This window comes from Betta splendens, chromosome 22 (genome assembly GCF_900634795.4).
Source record: "Betta splendens chromosome 22, fBetSpl5.4, whole genome shotgun sequence".
Taxonomy (NCBI): Eukaryota; Metazoa; Chordata; class Actinopteri; order Anabantiformes; family Osphronemidae; genus Betta; species Betta splendens.
The window spans coordinates 13,828,657-13,850,828 of NC_040900.2; the positions used below are offsets into that span (position 1 = coordinate 13,828,657).

The window sequence follows — 22,172 nt, forward strand, 5'->3', positions numbered from 1 at the left end:
TTTATGTAAAATGCTTAAATGCAGATAATTTGTATTGAGAGATGAAGAGATTTAAGATGTGACTTTCTGCCCCATTGATCTATGATCTCCAATGATCAGATCTTATAGCACAAAACGAGGTTTTGAGATGAGTGGGCATGTGACTGACAACTTATTAATTCTTTTGCATCCCTGCACATATGGCGGTGAATGAAAATTATTTAATAACGCATATATAAAGGGATCAACAGATGTAAATAAACAATTATTTTAAGGTGACATATTGAGAAGGCGACCGCGTTTCAAAACTTTCTGAATGTGGTAGTTTGACTTTAGTATATGTTTATTCATTCTGATTTTTCCTCCAATCCAAAAGGTGTCGGTATTTCACAAATGTTCTGTGCGCAAATAGTGCCGTACAACAACAGAAGTAGAAGAGGCAGAAGCTGAGTAGCACAAGGCCCGTTTGTCAGTGAATTCCCGTTCTATATGTTTTATATCTGCGTGGGACGCGACTCCCCCGCGGGGTCAAACGGGCACGTGAACGCATCCGGGAAGTATAAGGGGGAGTGAAGTCGACGTTGTTGTTGTCGTCGCTTGTGCTGCCTTCGCCCCCTGGTCACATCGGCTCGCTGACAGGGGGAGCGTATTCTCGGTACAGGCCCGAGGCTCTTCACCGGTGCTTGAATGGCGGCGGCGGCAGCGAGATCGGTGGCGGCGGGCGGGCCCGCGTCTTTGTCGCGGTTTCGAGGGTCGCTGGTCGCCGCCGTGCTGGGAGACTGCGTCGGCGGGGAGTTTGAAGGAGCGGAGGATGTTCCCGTGGAGAATGTGCTGCAGCACCTAAACAGCCTGGACGACGAGAGTAAAGGAAGCGGTTAGTGCAGGCTTTAGCTTGGATATCTGCTAACATCGCTCCACAAGAGCAGTATAAAGTAACACGACCAATATAAAGTATTACAGTTACTCATATACGATGTATCTGTGACAAACATTGATGCAGTTAGTGTTTAAAACCAAGCTGGTGTATTTATAGAAATTGCTGACACGTTCTTTAAGTTGACCTTTCATGCGTTGTCTTTATGCGTTGCTTAACGTGTATTGCTATAGGTATCCTGGAGTACAGTGATGACACAGCCATGGCTCGCTGCGTGGTCCAGTCCCTTCTCACCCGTGCCAGCTTTGATGAGCAGGATATGGCTCGCAGGTACCTGTATGTTGTGTCAGTGACAAATGACAGCAGCTCTCATGCACATGCACACTGAAGGCTTGGCGTTGCACTGGTTTAGGTTTGCCAAGGAGTACAGCTCATCCCCAGGCAGAGGTTACGGTTCTGGGGTGATCCAGGTGCTGAAGAAGCTGTCTTCCCCCCAGCTCAGTGACGTGTACCAGCCGGCCAGGGACCAGTTTAACGGACGAGGCTCCTTTGGGAACGGCGGGGCCATGAGGGCGGCGCCCTTCGCACTGGCGTTTCCTGACCTGGCTGATGTGAAAAGAGTGAGCAGGGGGCTTCTTGGTGGACTCCATTCTTACATTTCTTACATGCTTCTTATGTCTCTCAGTCATGCTGGGTTTTGTTCTTTCATTCACGCAAATTCACATCAGATGGGCTGAATGTTGTATGTTGGTAAGCGTAATGTGAAGTATATCATTTAATTACAGCAAGGACTTGTTTGTCCATAGAAGGAAAATAGCATTAAAACGTGGGTTAGAATGACTTGAACATTTTCCCATCACATAACTTGCTGTGATTTAGTCTGTTTACAGTATCTTCTATTCCCCACCACATGTTATTATACATTGTATTGGAGTCAGCCTTGACATTCAGTTTTCTGTTTGGTTGTCTTCCAGTTTGCGCGTCTGGGCGCCATGCTAACCCACTCCTGCTCTCTGGGTTATAATGGAGCAGTGCTGCAGGCGCTGGCTGTGCACCTCTCTCTGCACGGGGCTCTGAATTTACCTCAGCAGTTCATCGACAGGCTGATCGCAGAGATGGAGGAAGTGGAGTGTGACGAGGCAGTGCAGAATGATGCCAGGATGTAAGTAGTACATGACTGGTATATGTGGACTGTGTCAGTCTTTATTTAATGTGATGTGTCTGCTCAGCCTGAAGGAGGCAGAGAAGCCATTCTGTGAACGCCTGCACAGAGTTAGAGACCTGATGAACAGGAGCAAGGTCAGCATTGAGGAGGTTATATCTGAACTCGGTAAGCAACAGTTACTCCTTACATTCTGGCATTTATTCATCCATCCACTGTGTATGATTTGGGCTCCACCAATATTTATTATTTGGTCCTTTTTGGTCCTTTTTTTTTTTTTTTTCTTTTCAGGTAACGGCATCGCAGCTCTTCACTCAGTGCCCACTGCCGTCTTCTGTGTCCTGCACTGCCTGCAGCCCCGGGAAATCTTTCCAAATAGCTACGGCGGTGTGGAGAGGACAATTGCATACAGCCTGGCCCTGGGAGGGGACACAGACACCATAGCCTGCATGGCTGGAGCCATTGCTGGAGCCCACTATGGCCTTGAGACCATTCCTCAGTCCTGGATAAGATGCTGCGAAGGGGCAGAAGACGCAGACGTAAGTGCAGAACGGCTTCACATGCTCTACCACCAATCATCACAGGGGGGCAGGAGCAGCTGTGAAGGCTCATCCAAAAACTCTTCTAATGGTTCAGAGAAGAAAACTGGAGCGAAATAATGCTTCAGCAGCATTTTAACAGCCTGTATGTTGGAAGCAGCTGGGAGAACTTCATGCTTACCCAGCATAATGACTTTTACAGAGAGATGCAGCAGAAAGTTGTAAAGAAATGGATGTTGAATATAAAATAAACATCACACCTGAACAGACAACAGCACGTAAATGTCAAGATATTGTTTTTCTAAAAACTCCATACGTTAAAAATTTATCAGATAAGCTATTTTGAGTTAAACATAAATTTGGTCTGCATATAAATGTACATGCAATGTTTTAGCTGGTGTTCTCGGCTCCTCCTGTTTTGTCCTGAAATATTGTCTCATGTGAAAAGTGCACCATGAATCAGCTGTGTCTTTTGATGGATAAAAAAAGTAATAAATAATTTACAAATTGCACTGAGTGACTATTCATTTTAGATGTAACTTAAAAAAACTTTATTTTTAGGAAGGTCAGCCTAAACTCAGCCCCCTGTTGTTACTACATCTCAGTACATACATAAACTTAATAATAAAGAAAGCTGCAGGTGCAATGTGTATTATTTAGAACAGAGGACAAAGTTCAGAATAAATGTCTTATGGATCTCTGTTCTCTCTCTACCAGTACGCAAATTAAAAGAAGAAAATAAATTTTAAAGGAATTTATCACAATACATTTATATTGGATCAACTGCTGCACAGGTCAGGTGAGTGAAATTAATGTGAGTGCAGCTGCTTGGTTGTATATGGTGAAGAGTGTGCAACGTGGAAATCACAGATTTTTGTCTGCAGGAGCGACCTCTAAGAATAACTGCAGGAACACTGTTAACTTGGTCAACAGGTGAGGGAAGATCTTGTAATGGATGAAGGGCACGTAGATTATGGCTCCACTGAACATGAATAAAGTCACATAAAGGTATTCAATCTGAGGGTCGTCAACGATGGGCGCCAGCACGAGGAATATGGCAGCAAGAAGGACCAGGACAGGGAGTATGATGGGAACCTATGGAGAGATAAAGAGTAACCATGACAACAGGCTGTCGTGCCATCTAATCAAAGAAGTGTGTGTAGCATTGACCTTATATGGCCTCGGCAGCTCCGGTTTCCTGATCTTCAGATAGAGGAGCCCAGACAGGGTGATGGCATAAAAAAACCAGGCAGTGAAACTGACAAGATCAATAAATAAACATGTCATACAGGAGCAAACACTTTGTTTCCTTTAAAGAAACAAACAGGAAATGCAGTACTGGGCTTCACCTAAAGAAGTTGACAATACTCTGGAAGTCTCCAGGGATCAACACCACCAGTGAGACCACAGCAGTGAAGATCAGTGCCGGAGAAGGAGTCAGTCTGTGGACGTGGGCCATAGCCAGAATATCTGGCTATGAACACAAGACGGGTCAAAGCCAGCAACAACAGTCTCATCTTTGACAATCACACATGATATAAGGAGTCTCACCATGTGTCCTTCTCTGGCAGCCACAAAGCAGACACGGCCTCCGCTGAAGAACGTTCCATTCAGAGAGCCGAACGCAGACAACGCAGCCGCTACTGACATGACCCAGCCCCAGCTCCCTAAAACCTTATTTCTGAGGAAACAGACTTGAGATTGAAGCTTCTTTGATAATTAGACATTTACGTAGACCCAGTCAGCATCAGGCTCTGTCTTACCCCCAGGTGACTGCTACTGCGCTGGACGTCATGAGTTCTCTAGGTGTCATTACTGTCAGATAGCTCACGTTCACCAACAGATACAAGCCCGTCACCAGGGAAATGGCGATAATAATAGCTCTGGGAAGATTGACCTGAAAAAGGGACACGTCTGTGTGTTAGTTTTATTTATATAGAAAATGAATGAAACGAGAAAGAAGTTAATACTTAGAAATAATTAGATTGTTTAAAGAGATCAGAGACTTTTTATGCTTTGCCACCAAGACAATAGGTTGTAAGACGGGATGTTGTACAACTCAATGTTCAACTTACAACCAAGTTTATACATAACTTAATGTAGGAAGAAATCTAGTGAAGTTAAGTTTGAACCTTTGCTGCTTTTCTATAGCCCCGAACAGTAACTGAAGGTTTAAATATTGTTTCTCATGTGAAAATGATTTACAACTCAGCTGTGTTGGAAAACCTTCAACAAAGACCTTTTTTTTTTACATTTTCAGCTTTAATGCACATGAACATCTGTCGAAGGACTGTTACGATTGAAAAGGATCAAGCACACATGTACAAGCTAGCTTTTCCCACCTAGATTCTGTGGCTCCACAATGGATCTACCAGCCAGCACTAACCAGAAAACTTGAATGTAATGTCGCCAGTGTTCAGAGTAACCATTCCAAACTCAAAGTCACTTTGAATGGTGGTGGATCTTCACTGTTTGCTGTGCCTGGCGACATACATTGTAATGATCACTGCACATCTTCATCACAGACCCTCAGCATGTCGATAAACTCTTAGCTGTCATACCCTCATTTTGTGTATCACAATGTGTGGCCTCGTGCAAGAGGATACAGGCGTTGACTGGCCTTCATGCTCTCCTGACCTAATTCCAACAGAACCTCTCTGTAACCACCCAGTGTTATCAGGTCATACCGCAGACAGGAGCTGTGATGTCCTGCTCTAGATGCTGCGTCAGCACAGACATCTACCATGATCTTTCACTTTGATATTACTGTAGATGGATCCCCTTTTACATTTTTTTCATCCAGTGTTTCTACCTAAATCTTTTTCACGTAGTAATTCAATTTATTTGTAAAGATTTCATTTTTGTTTGTCATAAAGTTTCAGTCCTTACTTTTACTTTACTGAAGAAACACAGTATATAAAAATACTTCATAGTAGTTCATTCACTATCATTTACTTGTAATTAAAATTATTATAACAGCACTTTCATGATTAAAAACAGAAAAATTATTGATGATTGACGATTAAATACGTAAAAATCCTTTCCTATTCCATTCCTAAAAATGAAGGTAGTGTGTAAACTTTTCCTGACTTTAAATTGAGAAAAGTTGACATAGATTTACTAAAATTGATGAAATGCTAAAAATGAAGGTAGTGTGTAAACTTTTCCTGAATTTCATCAAATATAGCTGAATTTATGAAAACAGTAAAATATTGTTTTGTGAGGTCAAAAGGTGATGGCTATCAGGCACAGGTCTGCGTAGAAAACATTATTTTAATTTAGTCTCATTAACTGGCGAATTAACAAGTCAGGAACTGATAGTCTCCTAACTAGACATAAATGAAAAATGACTAAAAATAGGATTGACCTGTCAGTCAAACCTGCAGCTGCGCCGTTGTCATGGAGATTTTTCTCCAGAGGCAGGAAACTCCACAGCTCAGGACTCAGTGACCGTATTGAAGCTGATTTGCACCCCTGCTAAACAGGCTTGTTTCAGCAAATCAATAATATCTATGACAAAAATAAATTTACTTCATGAATGCCAAGGATTTAATGAGCAACTTGGGTGAGTTTTATGTTTGAAGACTAACAATTGTGGCCACAATCAATTTCAGACAATTTCATTAGAGTCTATGGGAGAAATTCTGGACCTCTCTGCACTTTGAGGCTGATACAGGCTAAGGTATAGGTCTGAGGGCTTAAGCAGGGACATGTGAAAACATTATGTTGATTGAGTGAAAATTCTAGCTGTTAAAGTTAAAGAGGACATTTTCTGTCTTAAAAAAAAGTGTCCTCAAACTCTAACGCTGACATTGTGCACTCTAGCTCACGCAACACATACTAATGGAAAAGCTGAAAATTCACAGAAAACCACCCTATACTAAACTGCTATAACTCAGAAGAACAGAAGATTAATAGTTGAATAGCTGAAGAAGTTTAAAGGGTGTATGTAGTTTAAAGTAGTGATCCCCAACCCCCGGGCCACAGACCAGTACCGGTCCGTGGGTCAATTGGTACCGGGCCGTGAAAGAAATCTCACATTATTCCCGTTTTATTTATTCTGTGATTCTGAACAATGTTAATTTGGAAAATTACCGGAATCTCTTGGCTAAATCAGCCTAGGATTTAAAAAGTTTTTGATTTTTGTTGAAAAATATGAAAGATAAGAAAAAGTTAAATGGAAGCACACTTCTCCTTTGAAAGCTAAATATTTGGATATTTGTAGCTGAAAGTATGCGGGACTAGTTGACTATTGAAAAAAATACAATAGAACTATAATAAACTATAATAATAAAGATTACAATAACAATACAGTGAATGCATTATATATGCTTGCTTTAAGCTATGCTTTTTTTTGGATGGAGTTATCGCAGAATATCGACAACTGCTTGAACTTATCTTCCTTTTTGCTGTAACTTGGCTTAAATTGTAAAAGGAATGAAAAGTAATCTCTTACTTCTGGATGCTTCAGTTCCTCAGTTAAAAAATTCAAAGTATTCCAGCCATCATAGGACCACAGGCCTTGGTAGAAAGCGATACCAATGGCGTTGATACTAAGCTTTGATCCCTCGAAAGAGTTATCAAAGTTCTGAGTGTTGCCCTGGGAAAGCATCACAACACCTCCCAGTACAATCACAGCCAGTGCCAGCACTTTCACCATCATGGAAAGCACCTGGATGCCAGTGGCCCAGCGGACGCTCACACAGTTAACTATGGCCAGCAAAATGATGCTTCCTGCAGCCACACATTTCACTACGAGCTGTGGAGGAGAGCAGCCGTCGTAAAACGGCGCCACGACATATTCAGCAAGACTCAGAGCGATTCCTGTGGCACTGGCAGGCCTCATGACCATGACGAAGCTGAAGACAAACATGAAGGCCACCACTTTCCCTGCTGTCCTCAGCATGTAGACATACTCTGCCCCAGACTCTGGAATGACTGTACCCAGTTCAGCATAGCAGAGACCCCCCAGCATGGCTATCAGGCCACAGCAGGTCCAAACAATGAGACTAGCTCCAGGACTGCCAATGGTGGAAAGAACATACTGGGGAGACATGAAGATCCCAGATCCAATCATGGTCCCAGCAATGAACGACACAGCTCCTATTAGCCCCACTTCTCTCTTCAGGTTGACTCGCTGTGTGTCTGCCTCCATTGTTCCAACAGTTTCTGCTTCTTTACATACACAGAGGTCACTAGATATTTTCAGAATTGGCTATAGATTAACTTCTAGCTGTTGAGTAACTTTATATCTGTGCCATAAGGAAATCACATTTCAATGGTCTGCTTATCTCTGAGTTATAATAATTAGTGAAAGGGTGGTGAGTGAACACCTCTCTGAGAGACAACAACACCATTTAGTCAGAGAATAAAATTATTGGCTCTGACAACATGCAGTTTTAGCCTAGCTGCAGCTATGCACAATGATAAAGTCTTAAAACCAAGACAAAATCAATGCTGCAAAGGAAGCAGGATATAAACCATACATATTCAGTTCATTGTACATTTTGAAAATTGTAAGAAGTACAGATTAAAACTCTTACTTTCGGGTTTTTCAACTCCTCAGTAACATAATTCACAGTGCCCCAGCCGCCGTAGGACCACAAGCCTTGATAGAAAGCGATACCGATGGAGTTGATGCCTAACTGGGTTCCCTCAAAGGAGTTGTTGAAGTTCTGCGTGTTGCCCTGGATAAGCATCACAATACCTCCCACTGCAATCACAGCCAGTGTCAGCACCTTTGCTACCATGCAAGTCACCTGGATGCCGGTGGCCAAGCGGACGCTCACACAGTTAACAATGGCCAGCAACACGATGCTTCCTGCAGCCACACATTTCACTACTAGCTCAGGAGGAGAGCAGCTGTCGTAAAACAGGGCCACAACGTATTTAGCCACTGTCAGTGCCAGTGCTGCCGCACTGGTGGGTGCCATGACGGTGATGAAGTTGAAGATGAAAATGAAGGCCACCACTTTCCCTGCTGTCCTCAATATGTAGACATACTCTGCCCCAGACTCTGGAATGGCTGTGCCCAGTTCAGCATAGCAGAGACCCACCAGCATGGCTATCAGGCCACAGCAGGCCCAAACAACAAGACTAGCTCCAGGACTGCCAATGGTGGAAAGAACAAACTGGGGAGACATGAAGATCCCAGCTCCAATCATGGTCCCAGCAATGAACGACACAGCTCCTATTAGCCCCACTTCTCTCTTCAGGTTGACTCGCTGTGTGTCTGCCTCCATTGTTCCAACAGCTTCTGCTCCTTCAAATGCTTTGACAATGTTCACTGGATAGGTGCACAACTGGCTGTATATTAACCACTAACTCGTTTGCATTGCTAGAACCATGTCCACAAACTTTGTATCTGGATGATCATTACTTGTTTGAACAGAAGGATAATAAGGTGTTTTAAGAATTAGTGAATTATTAGGAGTCGGTGCAAATAAAAGTGTAACACGGGTCAAATAACAGTAAACAAATGCAGAAATAGCCCCGCTTGCCGTCTGCTGTTTGGCTGACAGCATTTAGTTTAAAGGTTGACTAAGGGTCCGTGCATGAAGTGCAATTCATTATTCATGTGTAAAATGAAAATTGAATAACGTCTTTTTATGCTGTGTTTCGTTTCCGTAAATCGGTAAAACACATTTGCGATATACTGATTTACTCATTCTCTCCACTTTCTAAACGAAATAAGAAAAAAGGAAACCGGGGGCGGGGCCAGTCACCAGACTTTCACAATAAAACGCCCAACAGCATTTGAAGCGCAAAAAAACTAGTAGAAAACTAGTTATAGGTGCTCCTTTTACATTCGGCACAGCTGCAGGATAACAAAATCGACAATGAAAAGTGACACTGAAGCAATTGTGCACAGATTTCTAGCCAAAATCAAGGAATTTAATTGAACTGTTAATATTTAACATTTAATATTGATTCAGTTTAATGAATCAAGGAACTGACACCCCGGTCCTTGAAGATAATTGCAAGGTAACATAAAACGAGAAGCACAAAAAGGTAGGATTTGTAGCAGTCCAGGGTTGGTCAGGAGGAGCACTGAGAGTTATAAGTTTAGTTCTGCGGGAGTGTCTGTGTGTGTTATTGGCTATGTTAATGTGTTTTTGCGATGTTTTGTGTGCTACACCCTGATGGACAGTTGTGTGTGGGAGTGACCCTGAAGATGCTGTGCTGTGTGGCAATAAATGCTCTCTTTTGTGCTACACAAAAACAACAACTTGTCTGTTGCTTTCTTTAAGTGGCTTCATGTCCAAGGATACTCGAGTCTGTGCTGTGTATGGACTGTTTCATTGGTGTCGGAAGTGGGATTGGTTAAAACTGTGTTGCTACATAATGGAGCGTAGATTTGGGAGCTAGGACAAGATTTCACTGGACTAGAGGACAGACTTGATGGGCAAAATTAGCTGGGAGCGGGACAGCCAGCAGAGTGAGGGGGTGAGCCTGTCCTGGCATCCACAATAGGCTTTGACTAGCTCAGCCGCTATGTTACTATCTACCATGGCAGACCAGTCCGAACAACAGCCTGACACTCCTGGAGCTGTACGTCGTGCAGGTCAACCTGCAGGTTTTCACGGGTTGTGGGGACGACTTGTTTAAGCATCACTTTCGGGGACTACCCTTTCCCGAAGGGCTACAGGTTTGAAAAAAACTTTTGCATAGTTAACACTTCGTCATTTGACTTCTGGGGACTTAATTAATATAACTCAGATTATTGCAGATAACTCACATGGAAGATTACCTAGAAGCAAAAGGACTGTATAAACACAGCAGTACACAGCAGTAATAAAACACAGTCACTACTGCCATCAAAAGCCTCTATTAGTGTTGTAGAAATCTGACCCAAAATAAAACATTTCTTTTTTTATTTTTGCGTGTGTCCTGTTCGACAGTTCAACACGCAGCATATAAGAAGCTGGATGTCGTATGTTGATGGACAGTTTTGCTTTTTCAAAAGGAGTATACAAGGAACATATATAACCTCGCGATTAGTGGTTTATTTAGTCCTTGTTAAATGTTCGGTATATTGTGGTGGACAGGATGAGTTTTTGGGGGGGGTTGGGGGTTAAAAGAAGAGGCCACCCAGGCAGTGGATCCATGCACCCTGAGCGGGGAACACACACACACACACACACACACACACACACACACACACACACACACACACACACACACACACACACACACACACACACACACACACACACACACACACACACACACACAAATCATAACATTCAAAACTGTAAGGCTGATCCTAAAACATTATTTATCAATTTGATTACTGATGGAAATGGAACTAATTAGATTGTTACCGAGCATCATGTTTGAAACTACTACTGCTAATAAAGGTTATTGAAGAGGTGATTAGGCCATAGTCGGTGCTCCTAAAGTCCCAAATTGCACTGTTGAAATATTTGGATCGATGTCTATAGTGTGTTTTTTTTTCCTTAATAAGAAATAAATAAGTAGTTTATCATATTGTGTTAATGTGTAAAAAATAGCATTTTACATATCTACTTTCATTAGAGCCCCTTGGTCACTATGCGCGATTTTGGAGTCTCCAAATGGCCACCTTGGTCCTGGACATTGTCTTACATTAAACAGTGTAGAAACCTTTTTAGTGGAATGCAGGTCAACAATTTGTGGTGTCTGTCCATTTTATCAAACACTTCACCACATTCACTTCTTTTTACATTTCTTTCATTAAAAATACAGAACTTCAGACAGCAGGCACATCCCCGGATTTGGTACAGAATTAGGCGACTACTCTGCCTGTTTTACTTTCAAGCTAAATGCGTTCAAGGCAACAGATCAGACGTCCTTACAAACCTCAGCTCTGCGTAGCATAAATAATCAGCAAAACACGAGCAGCCAAGGGCAGTAAACCCAGTTCCTCAAAGGTCACTCCAATGTAACATTAACTGCTCTGTAGTTGTAAATGTTTATACATGCAGCTTTTCTTTGTAATGTTTCATGTCTTATCTGTATCTACTGTAATCACTATTTTCTGGAACAGCATGGGCAGCCTTCACTGTCGCACCTTGTTCTACAAGACTAACACGGCACAACAAAACGATTTTATCTTTCTGATGTAATAGTTTGTTTAAAAGATTTTGGAGAGGTGGATATTTCTATGCAATTAAAGTGACTTGATTTGTTAAATTTGCAATTTAAATCTAAACTTCAGTATTTGCATAATTAAATGAATGTTGAATTTCAAAATTAGCCCTAGCTTGGCTTTGATTTGTAGAATAAATAAAAAGTAATCTCTTACTTCTGGATGCTTTACTTCCTCTGTTAAATTATTCAAAGTGCTCCAGCCATCGTAGGACCACAGGCCTTGGTAGAAAGCGATGCCAATGGAGTTGATACTAAGCTTTGATCCCTCAAAGGAGTTATCAAAGTTCTGAGTGTTGCCCTGGAAAAGCATCACAACACCTCCCAGTACAATCACAGCCAGTGCTAGCACTTTCACCACCAAGGAAAACACTTGGACTCTGGTGGCCAAGCGGACACTGACACAGTTAATTATGGCCAGCAAGATGATGCTTCCTGCAGCCACACATTTCACTACGAGCTGTGGAGGAGAGCAGCCGTCGTAAAACGGCGCCACGACGTATTCAGCAAGACTCAGAGAGATTCCTGTGGCAGTGGCAGGTTTCATGACCATGATGTAGGTGAAGACAAACACGAAGGCCACCACTTTCCCTGCTGTCCTCAGAATGTAGATATAGTTTGCCCCAGACTCTGGAATGACTGTACCCAGTTCAGCATAGCAGAGACCCCCCAGCATGGCTATCAGGCCACAGCAGGCCCAAACAACAAGACTAGCTCCAGGACTGCCAACGGTGGAGAGAACAAACTGGGGAGACATGAAGATCCCAGATCCAATCATGGTCCCAGCAATGAACGACACAGCTCCTATTAGCCCCACTTCTCTCTTCAGACTGAGTCCCCGTTTTTCTGCCTTCATTGTTCCAACAGCTTCTGTTTCTTCAAATGCTTTGACAGAGGTCACTGGATACATGAAGTAGAACACCCTTCAAAGGCCACAAAGCCAAGGTGTGGCATAGCTACGAGCCTTTGACTTTGCTCAGGAGATTCACCTACATTTACTTAAAATGCAATCACGATGTTCTTAGTACAGCAAGCATTATCTGATGTTTACGAGCGGGTTATACTGTAGGTCTGTGTAAAGAAATAAAATAAAACAATGCTGATGTTCGATTACCTTCATGTGTATCTCGTTTTAACACCATTACGCTTGCTGACCGATTATTGACAGCAGGGTCTATCATGGTGGCCTTTGACAGCATTAGTGTGATACACTGGTGATGTGTTTAATAGGCTTTATAGTAATTTACTGTGGTTCTGTAACACTAACCAACTCCTGATGATAGTTCTTAAGTTAAATACAAGATTGGAGCCTCTCCCAGTCAGGTCTGGTGGTCAGGATGATGTTAGGTGTTTGCTGATTGCACCCTAAATGACACATCCTGTCCAAAGTCACGTGGCTGGTAAACATAAAAGTTTAAACATTAATTTATTTATTTGATTGTTGGTGTGTGTTGTTTTTATGCCTCGGTCAGTAACATCATGTTCCTTCACTTACCTCTGGACGTTTCAACTCTTCAGTCACATAGTTCAGATTGTTCCAGCCATCGTAGGACCAGAGTCCCTGGTAGAATGCGATCCCTATTGGATTGATGCCCAAGTTTGTGTTTTCAAAAGAGTTCTGAAAGTTTCCAGTGTGACCTCTGACAAGTATCACCACGCCTCCAATGATAATGACTGCGAGGGCCAGAACCTTGGCCACCATGAAAAACACCTGGACCGACATTGCAAATCGAACATTGAGGCAGTTCACAGTGGCCAGAACTACGATCGCAGCTGCAGCCACGCACTTCACCACCAACACTGGCGGAGGACAGTCTAGGTAGAAAGGAGCCACGGCATACTGGGCAAAGCTCAGCGCAATGCCAGCAACCCCAGCGGGCCTCACAAATAACACGGAGGTGAAGATCAACACAAAGGCAAAGAGTGGACCCGAAGTCCTGAGGATGTAGATGTACTCGCCCCCTGATTCTTTTATGACCGTCCCCAGCTCAGCGTAGCAGAAAGACACCAGAGTCGCCAGTAAACCGCAGCTCGCCCACACCACCAAGCTGGCCCCAGAGCTGCCGATCGTGGAAAGCACCGTCTGAGGGGACATGAAGATCCCAGATCCGATCATTGTGCCTCCAATGAGGGACACGGCTCCCACCAGCCCGACTTCTCGCTTTAAGTTGAGCTTCTGCGTCTTATCATCCATACTGTCAGCTGTTAGAGCCGCTGTCGACTCACCTTACAAATATAGAAAAGACTATAATTATGTGGCCACAGTCACTGACAGCAGACTCAGAGTTAATAATTATGTAGGGGGTCATATCTCTGAATGCATTTATTGTTTTGGTTTGTAGCTTATCTGTACTTAAGGATATGACACCTGAGAAAAAACACCTGCGTAACGTGGACTCATAACTTTCATCTCATAAGCCTTCAGTCAGTCAGCACACTGTCTTTTCCCCATGTTACCCAGCCACACAGTCTTTTCTGTAGATTTACATCCACATACTCACGGAGTTAAAGAAGCTCTGTCAGAGAGAGAAACTGTTTTTGACAGGAAATTAGCACTTGTACTATTTTAACATCATCCAGTTAATAATTAATTCGACCAGTAAACAGAGGCAACCAAGCCATTTAATCCGGGTATATGGCTGGTTTCCACAGTGTTTAACTTCAATGTAGTTTACGAAATGAACAATGACTTTTCATGTCTTCACATTTAATGAATGCATTGTACTCGTAAATAACTAGAAGTCACAATGTCCAAATATATGCAAAAAATCCTAGTCCAACATATTTCAAATGTCACAATGTGCTGTGAAACACAGCAGTCCATCACAGACCTGCAGTCGTAACCCAGCCTGGGGTAATCCAGAGTAATAGAATGAATGCTCAAGAGTCTACTCTTCTTTTGTTCCGTCCCTCACAAAGCATTATCTTCCCCCCCTGTAATAAAGAGGTGAACAGGCTTGTTGGAGTTCAATATCTGTGCGGCCCGCTGAGCTCCGGTAATGGCAGCCAGTGTGTGAGCGTCGTAGCGCGAGTACAGGGCAGTGCAGGTCCAGCTGGCCTCCTCCCTCAGACCCCCGGTCTCCAGCATGTTACACACCTCGCTGTAGAAGTGGGGGAAGGAGGGCAATCCATAAAATATCAGGTTCCGGATTCCTTTGATGGTATATCTGAAACAAAAAGGGAAGAAATTCAAACAGCTGATCCAACAGCTTGTCAAACAACTGTGTTTTCATAAGCACAACACTGAGGTGAGAGCTGTACTGCATAAATCTACACCTCACAGAGAACTGACCTTTTGTAGAAGTGGAAGCGTTCTGTGAAGAGCAGGAATTGCTTGTCGCCTTTCTGGAAGAAGTGTCTGGCTCGAGACACCTCTGACTTGCTGGAATACTCGCAGATGCTGGTGAAGTTCATCTCCTCTTTCTTCATGTAGTTGCGCAATCGGACATAGTCAAAGTAGGACGGAATGTAGATCATGGTGTGGGACATTACAGAGTCCCTGTACTGCGGCAGGATTTTACCTACAAAAAAGTTGAACCTAGGGAAAAAATGGAAAACAGTGGATAAAAAGCCCTGGAGTAACACTGGCTGATAGCGGGCTATAAATCGTTATACTACGAGTCCTGCCTGCAGGAAAACCTACCGAGCATCACAGTCGAGGAAACTGTCGGCGGAGAACATCTGAAACACATGAGGCAGCTGAACCAGCACCTGGCAGATGGAGCCTGTCTTTGGCATGTTCTTAATGACGATCTGAAACATCACAAAAGCTCAAATTGAACTGTCAGCAACCTTTTACCACTAAGGACCTGGGGACTATTATGACACAATACAGTGAAAGCAGCCACAACCACCAAGGCTACTACAGCGTACCTGGCCGCGGTAGTTGGCACAGTGCTTTGTGAGGATGTTGTTGATGTGTGGGTCCTGGATGGAGCTGAAAACCAGGGTCTGCCTGTAGTGTCGGGCCCAGTTGTTCAGATTCCACATCCTCACCCTGGAGAAATCTACCCCATGAGAGTCCAGAGGCTGCAGGTTCATGTTGTTCAGCACATGCTGGTAGAGGTTTAACCATGTGAGATTTGGTCAACAGAAAACAATCTTCTAAAATAAAAGATCTTTTTACTTTGACTAAAGTACAATGTTTTATTTTTACAGTATTTCACAGTGACAGCAGATGGCGCTACACATTCCCAGCAGTATAAATCTAGATCTCATTAATGCTTGAATACATTTAGGTATTTGAATTCTTACCAGCACGTGTTCCCAGTTCTGCATGAGGAAGACGTCCGCCTGGTCGACCACAAGGAGCTCAATAGAGGAGAGGAAGTCAAAGTCTCTCTTATTGTCACCCTCGGTTCCCAGCACGGTGCGTAGTCCGAGCGGAGATGCAATGATTATGTCTGATGAGTAGAAAGGAGCGTAGACGCGTATGCTGCTCCTCATGATGGAAAGACCTGGAGTAAAGAGAAAAACAACACGACATCAGAAAGATTTGTGTTAAAAGGCTTCTGAAAGGGTCATCTTTCATTAAACTGCACCTATCCGAAAGTGGTCGTCCACGTTGCCAGAGAACACAGCATGGTAATCATCCGGTCTTTGCAGAATGGCTGGCTTTTCATCTGCATCATCCCCAAAGTCTTGCTTGAATCTCTTCTTATTGCTGACAACGATCTTCTTGCCTTTGGACTCCAGCAGGGTGATGAATGCCTGAACCACTCGCAGAGCGCTTCCCCGGAATGGAACAAGAATCAGGACCTGAACCAATAAATAAACTTTAAGTTTAAACCTTACATATTAAATCACTCACACTTAAATGACAAACTTTTTTGTAGAATAAAAAAATTAAGTCAACACAAAAATCATTAACGACATTAATAGTGGAGTGACATTAATAGGTAGAAACTTAACTCTTTACCTTGGGTCGAGTCAGTCCTTGGTCTCTAGGTTCATCCCGTGGCTCAGCTCCAGGCTTTATTCTACCTTTCTGCTCTCTCAGTTGTGCATTGTGAGCCAGGACCTGAGAGTTGGCCTTCAGTATGTGATTAAGAACATGAAGGCAGTAAGTACTTCGTACCTGTGGGCCACGGTTCAAAGGACATGTCTCTGGATAGTAAAGGTCCTTATAGGAGCCCATAAGGGCTAGTAACTCTAGCTGGAGTGGACTGAGCTCCTCAGGAGCCCCTTTGGGCTTGGTGGTCTGCTTTGGATCCTTCCAGCTTGTCTCTAAGAGTTTGTGGAAATGTGGTAGCTTTGTGTCTTTATGTTGGCCCACTGGTCCAAACTTCTCCAAAGGACTGATACAGAGCAGATTTCCTAATTTAGGCCACTGAGTAGAAGAACATTAAAGTTAAAAACTGCAGTTTAAATAGATTTTAATTTTCATAAAGAAAAACAAGTGGTTAAAGGAAAATGTCACCGATTTTCCAATGGAGGTTGACCAAAACCTCAGGAAATAATTAAGAATGGACACATAGGTTCCTCCATAATTTCTATGCAGAGAGATTATCATTTATTCCTCTGCAAAATGCCTCTGAAACTGGCCAGAGGGTTTTTTGCCATGTGCTCACAGGTTACAACTAGAGCTTTAAATGATAATGATAATTTCTCTGCATAGAAAATGTGGTGCAATCTGAGTGTCCCTTCATTCTTAAATACCACCAGAGATCGTTTTGGTCAACCCCCATTGAAAATCTGAGAAGTTTTCTTTTAATACCTTGATCTGAGTTTTAGATTTGCTGCCAGATGCAATCTTCTGGACATCATCCTCAGACAGCTCTGTGTCCAAATGCTGCAAAAACAAGTCTGCAGGTAGAGAAAACATAATGCATAAAGTGTAATGTAGCACCCTCATATTCCTTAAACATTCCAATACAGATATAAATTTAATTGACTTCAAAAATATACCCATGCAAAATGTATTTTGATATTAATAAATAAGAAATGGCAAGGTGTTCTTTTATTTGGAAACTGTTTTGATCATAAGTCTTACCTTGGCTGTCAGAATTGCTTTCAGAGTTCTCGTTCTCTTGTTCTCCTTTGTCCATGAAGTTGGTCTCCAGACAAAACTGGGACTCGTGTTCCTTGTCTATAAACTCCTCATCTCCTTCATGCTTGTTTTCTTCCTCCTTCCATTCCGCTGCTTCAGAGTGAGAGTCATCTGCACCCTCGGCTTCTTCATCATCATCATCATCATCATCATCCTCTTCTTCATTGCCAACTCCTTCACTGTCTCCTGCAACAGGACATACAGCAATGAGGACTTGATAACACCACCACTGTGTACACCCAGGACCATGAGAATGAATAACTCACCTTCGAGGAGTTCCTCTTCTTCCTCATCAGTGCTTTCGTCCTCTTCACTTTGGTTGTCGCTGGTGGGATGGCTAAAAGTTGAAAGAAGTTTCTGATAGGCAGATTTCTGCTCTGGTTCCTCCTCCTCCTCTTCAAGTTCATCAGGCTCAGTGACAGATGGTTCTGGGCTTGGAGGCTATAAGGAAGAACACACCTCAGTAAATGATAACAGTAAAAGGAAACATAAATATGACTGGAAAGAGCAATTAATAGATGTTTCTAAAATAATACTGATATTGTTTTGGAGCTTATGGCTGGTAGTGCTACTCACCAGTTCTATTATTTCTGTTCTTTCAACTTGTTCCCTTAAAATAAATAAGTGAGAAGTGAGTAAGCAAAATAAAATAGAGAATTACGTTTTTCAAAAGAAGTAAAGCAAGACATGATGATGATGATGATGATGATGATGATGATATAGAGATCTAATCTTGCTGACACGCACCTGTATATCTAAATTAAAAAAAAAAGCATCCTTGCCTCAAGTTTTTATACCATATGATGAACACTATTATTAACAGCACATATTATCCACCCAGTAGTACACTCGCGCAGTTTCCAGCAGGACTTGATTGAATAACCTACTGGGTTAAAGTTGGCTGTATGTAGCCGTGTCAAAAACATAACATAAACATCCAAACTCACTTTGGACTTACATTAGCACCATGAAAACTAACTATCAGCGCTACTGACACCATGAGATCAGATTGCTTGTAGAAATAACCTGAACTTTCTTATGCAGAACATCATCAGCTACATGTTAAAACTATTTAGGAACCTTGTTAAAAGCTATCAGCTGTACCTAATATGTTAGACTGTCATTACGGGCTTCTTTGCGTTGTTATCCTTGGTTTCACTACAGTGTACATAATTTATTAACAACTAAGTTAGGAAGAATTGAAAACAGAGCGTAACTTAGCTAGCTGGCTACAAAAAACAACCGTTCTTTTCAGACGCGTCTTAGTGTGTTGTGCTACTTACTGGTCGTGGAACGGATGCTCTTCTCCAAACTCCTTCAGGTGTTTCTTTTGCTTTTTAGACAACGTGGAGAAACGTTGCTTATTTTGTCTTCTCTTGCCCATGTTGACAACGTGCTACACGTGTTTCTGGAGCTGCGTTAGTGAATGTTGCGCCTCATCCGTCGCCACTCGCAGGACGGGAGGGGAACTACAGCTGCTGCACACGCATGCGCATGCGCAGTCAGTCGCATCCGATTGGTGACTAAATAAACTCAGTCCAGAGTCAAAAACTGTTTATTTCAACAGATGCATACACATTAATACTCTTTATTTTAATGTTTTCTCAAATCAAATTATTTTACGTTGATTATAAGATATTCACTTTCAATATTGACTGATTGTGTCTTTCATGCTATACAGCATCCGACTAAACAGGACGAATTACAGAACATGATGTGAACAGTAAATTGGTGACAAAAACACTGAGTTGAACAGTACAGATTACAGTGGTCCAGTAACTTAATTCCATGCTGTCTAATAGCAACATAGGTGAGTCTTGAACAGGAACCACTAGAAAAAACATTGTTAAATCAGCACCTCAGTAGTCTGTGGTAAGTGTTAGTCTGCTCTGCCCTGTCTGAAAGGTTTTGCACAAATATTGCAAAGATTTTGCAAATGTATAATCTGCCTGTAGTGTTACTGACCTTGTTAATATGTTTTTGTTGACACAACCGAATGAATAGATTGTTGATTGATTGATTTTATGACCTTAATGTAAACAAATTAAATATATCTTTGTACTTCTTTAGGACGGGGGGCTCCGTTGTACCGAAATGTTCATTCTGCGTAGATTAATCTTTAGAGCAGATATCAGAAATATCTGATAAATGAACAGTGCCAAGATAGAGTTAGGGTAACAGAGGGTTCAGCTGGTGGTTATCTGTGGTGTGTTGGGGTAAATGTTCAGCCAAACCTAGACCAGCAGAGCGTATCGCGAGTGTCACAGAGGCTCTGTCATCAGTTTGCAGTGTAAAAACTAACCGTGATCAATTATTGAACATGGTTATATCAACTTACTGCCTGTTTTTACTGTTACCATGGCAGGTCCTCATTTATTATTAACCACAGGGGTGTCTGGTTTTTGTACTCAGGGCATTTTCAGTTCATTTTGACACTTCAATGAGAATATTATTGTTTGATAATTCCATAGGACTGTGGAGCAGGCAGGATGAGCATGTGCGGTTTGTCTGAGTAGGATGCGAATCATGCGAGACGCTTTAATGGAGGGGCCAAAACAGACACGGGAGAAAGAAAAGGCCTTGAAGACAGTCAGGTTCAGAGTGGCATCTGCCAACAGTGGCCGCGTCTTGACGGAGGTGTTCAAGGATCAAACGACCTGGTGCGGATCAGCGCTGGATTCAGCGGACTCCGACTGCACCGGCAGTCCTGAGGCAGAGCCGGGAAGCTCGCCACCCCCCAGCGAGGCCAACAGTCACCTGAATGGCCTGGCGGTGGAAACCGCTGTGGACGAGAACGGCTTTGAACCCGATGACCTGCTTGCGTACGCCAGTGCCAGGAGGGAGATGCTCTTCAGCAACAAACGGATCAATATCTGCAGCAAGAACGGGACAATACGAGGAGTGAGGAACAAAGTGAGCGCGGGCCAAGTGCTTTTCAACAACCTCTCCAACGTGTACGCTGTAAGTAAATACAGTTCTAAAGTTTTATTTTAATCAGTAATGTGTTTAGTGCAAGCAGTAAGTGCAAAGCAAGTTACAGCCTCATCCATGTTATTGTCTCCAAAATAAAAACTACAGTATAGTTTTGTACTGGAACCAGTGAAGCGATTTTTCAGTCATGAGTTGTTTTCTCTTTCCCTTTGAGAGTTCACTTCGTCATCAGAAAAAGAGACCCTGGGAAAAGGAATAAGGTTCCAATAGGAAGTCAATAGGAAGAAAGGCCCTGTGGCTGAACACAGGAATCCTCATCTGAAGCACAAATATGCAGCCTAAAAATCATATTGGAAAATTCTGTAAATCAATACAAATGTTGCTGTTTACTAATCTCTGTCAAGTACATAATCATGCATTTATATATTGTGAATCTTTTTTACGAGTGCAACACACTGACTAAACAACTGAATGTTTTTTAAATACAGCTAAATGGTGCATGTGCACTATAGTGTGAGTGAAAAATAACTGGTAAATTAAACAATTAAAAGAAACATCACTCAACACTCTGAGATGTTTATGAGGATTTATGAGGAAAACGTTTTTGAATCGATATTGTGAATACAGTTTTGCTTTTCCTTTTCTCTTGTTTAAGTGCAGTAGATTTTATACATTTTATACAGTTTTTAAATAACGTTTGTGACTGTTTATTTTTAAATTGTTGTCTGTTGATCAGTAATAGAATCTACACTGTTGCCCTTTGTTCTTGTTGGCTCCACCAAATATTTCACACATACTGTTTGTGTGTCATGCAATGCAACACTAGAGATAAATTATATATATTCATATAGTTCAGATACCCTCAATGACGTGTGCAACCACTAGGGGAAGGGAAGGACTCAGCATAGATCTGACTGATCTGAGGCTGCACACTGTGATCCCTCATGTGTTCTGATCCCAGTATTTATTTTGTTTTCATGCTACCTTCTGTCTCCCACAACATCACCATCTGACAAGCTGCTGCCGTGCTATCTGGTTCATGATAATAGCAAACTGATACAAATGCCAAGAATCAAAAGTGTAAGGGTGACCTAAAAGTGTAAAAGTTGGTTGGAGCCCACAGAATCTGGAGTGATGATGCAATGAGCAAGTCCCTAATGTCACTAAAAGCTGAGTTGAAAATCAGGGTCACATTTCCATCACCCCATAACCTCTGATTATGATATAAATTAATCAGGTGTAATGTTTATTAAAGCCATAAATGCACAACGTGAATGTCCGTTTGTTATTTAGTAACATGCTCAGCAGCTACATTAGCATGCTTCCTTAATAATAATGCATCGCAATTGTTTCATAATACAACAATGTAAACAACAAAGTAAGAGTAATCACAGTTTTGAATAATTTATTTGAATTGTTCTGCTAGTGAAAGCAGCTGGATATTAATCGTTTGAAGCTCGGTTTGAAGATGGACTTTTCCTTTAAGTGGCGTATTTATGCAACGACGTC

General features: G+C 42.3%; 4 protein-coding genes across 7 annotated transcripts; 2 read left to right on the forward strand and 2 right to left on the reverse strand.

Moving 5' to 3' along the window:
* Nucleotides 1-421: 421 nt before the first annotated feature.
* On the forward strand, nt 422-3,066 carry adprs (ADP-ribosylserine hydrolase). Its single transcript, XM_029139452.3, has 6 exons — nt 422-853; nt 1,087-1,183; nt 1,266-1,473; nt 1,828-2,015; nt 2,083-2,183; nt 2,307-3,066. Exons 1-6 carry the CDS (start codon nt 667-669, stop codon nt 2,672-2,674), a joined length of 1,149 nt encoding a protein of 382 aa, XP_028995285.1. The 5' UTR covers nt 422-666; the 3' UTR covers nt 2,675-3,066.
* On the reverse strand, nt 2,273-13,935 carry zmp:0000001267 (b(0,+)-type amino acid transporter 1). 4 transcript variants are annotated; one of them, XM_055505648.1, is made up of 6 exons: nt 13,179-13,935; nt 4,318-4,451; nt 4,106-4,235; nt 3,904-4,028; nt 3,725-3,812; nt 2,273-3,649 (listed from the first exon to the last, which is right to left on the reverse strand). In XM_055505648.1, exons 1-6 carry the CDS (start codon nt 13,875-13,877, stop codon nt 3,419-3,421), a joined length of 1,407 nt encoding a protein of 468 aa, XP_055361623.1. In that variant the 5' UTR covers nt 13,878-13,935; the 3' UTR covers nt 2,273-3,418. The 4 variants fall into 4 exon arrangements, with proteins under 4 accessions (XP_055361623.1, XP_028995281.1, XP_028995283.1 ...); XM_029139448.3 differs by lacking the exon at nt 13,179-13,935 and adding an exon at nt 11,841-12,602; XM_029139450.3 differs by lacking the exon at nt 13,179-13,935 and adding an exon at nt 8,098-8,965.
* A 348-nt stretch (nt 13,936-14,283) lies between these two features.
* Nucleotides 14,284-19,191, reverse strand: utp25 (UTP25 small subunit processor component). The gene is made up of 12 exons (XM_029139447.3): nt 19,016-19,191; nt 18,309-18,342; nt 17,999-18,173; nt 17,676-17,918; nt 17,400-17,488; nt 16,602-17,012; nt 16,225-16,441; nt 15,938-16,140; nt 15,557-15,739; nt 15,327-15,436; nt 14,976-15,221; nt 14,284-14,850 (listed from the first exon to the last, which is right to left on the reverse strand). The coding sequence occupies exons 1-12, from the start codon at nt 19,114-19,116 to the stop codon at nt 14,595-14,597; spliced, it is 2,268 nt and encodes a 755-aa protein (XP_028995280.1). The 5' UTR covers nt 19,117-19,191; the 3' UTR covers nt 14,284-14,594.
* A 988-nt stretch (nt 19,192-20,179) lies between these two features.
* On the forward strand, nt 20,180-22,054 carry grxcr1b (glutaredoxin and cysteine rich domain containing 1 b). Its single transcript, XM_029138922.3, has 2 exons — nt 20,180-20,693; nt 20,878-22,054. The coding sequence occupies exons 1-2, from the start codon at nt 20,250-20,252 to the stop codon at nt 20,920-20,922; spliced, it is 489 nt and encodes a 162-aa protein (XP_028994755.1). The 5' UTR covers nt 20,180-20,249; the 3' UTR covers nt 20,923-22,054.
* Nucleotides 22,055-22,172: the final 118 nt, after the last annotated feature.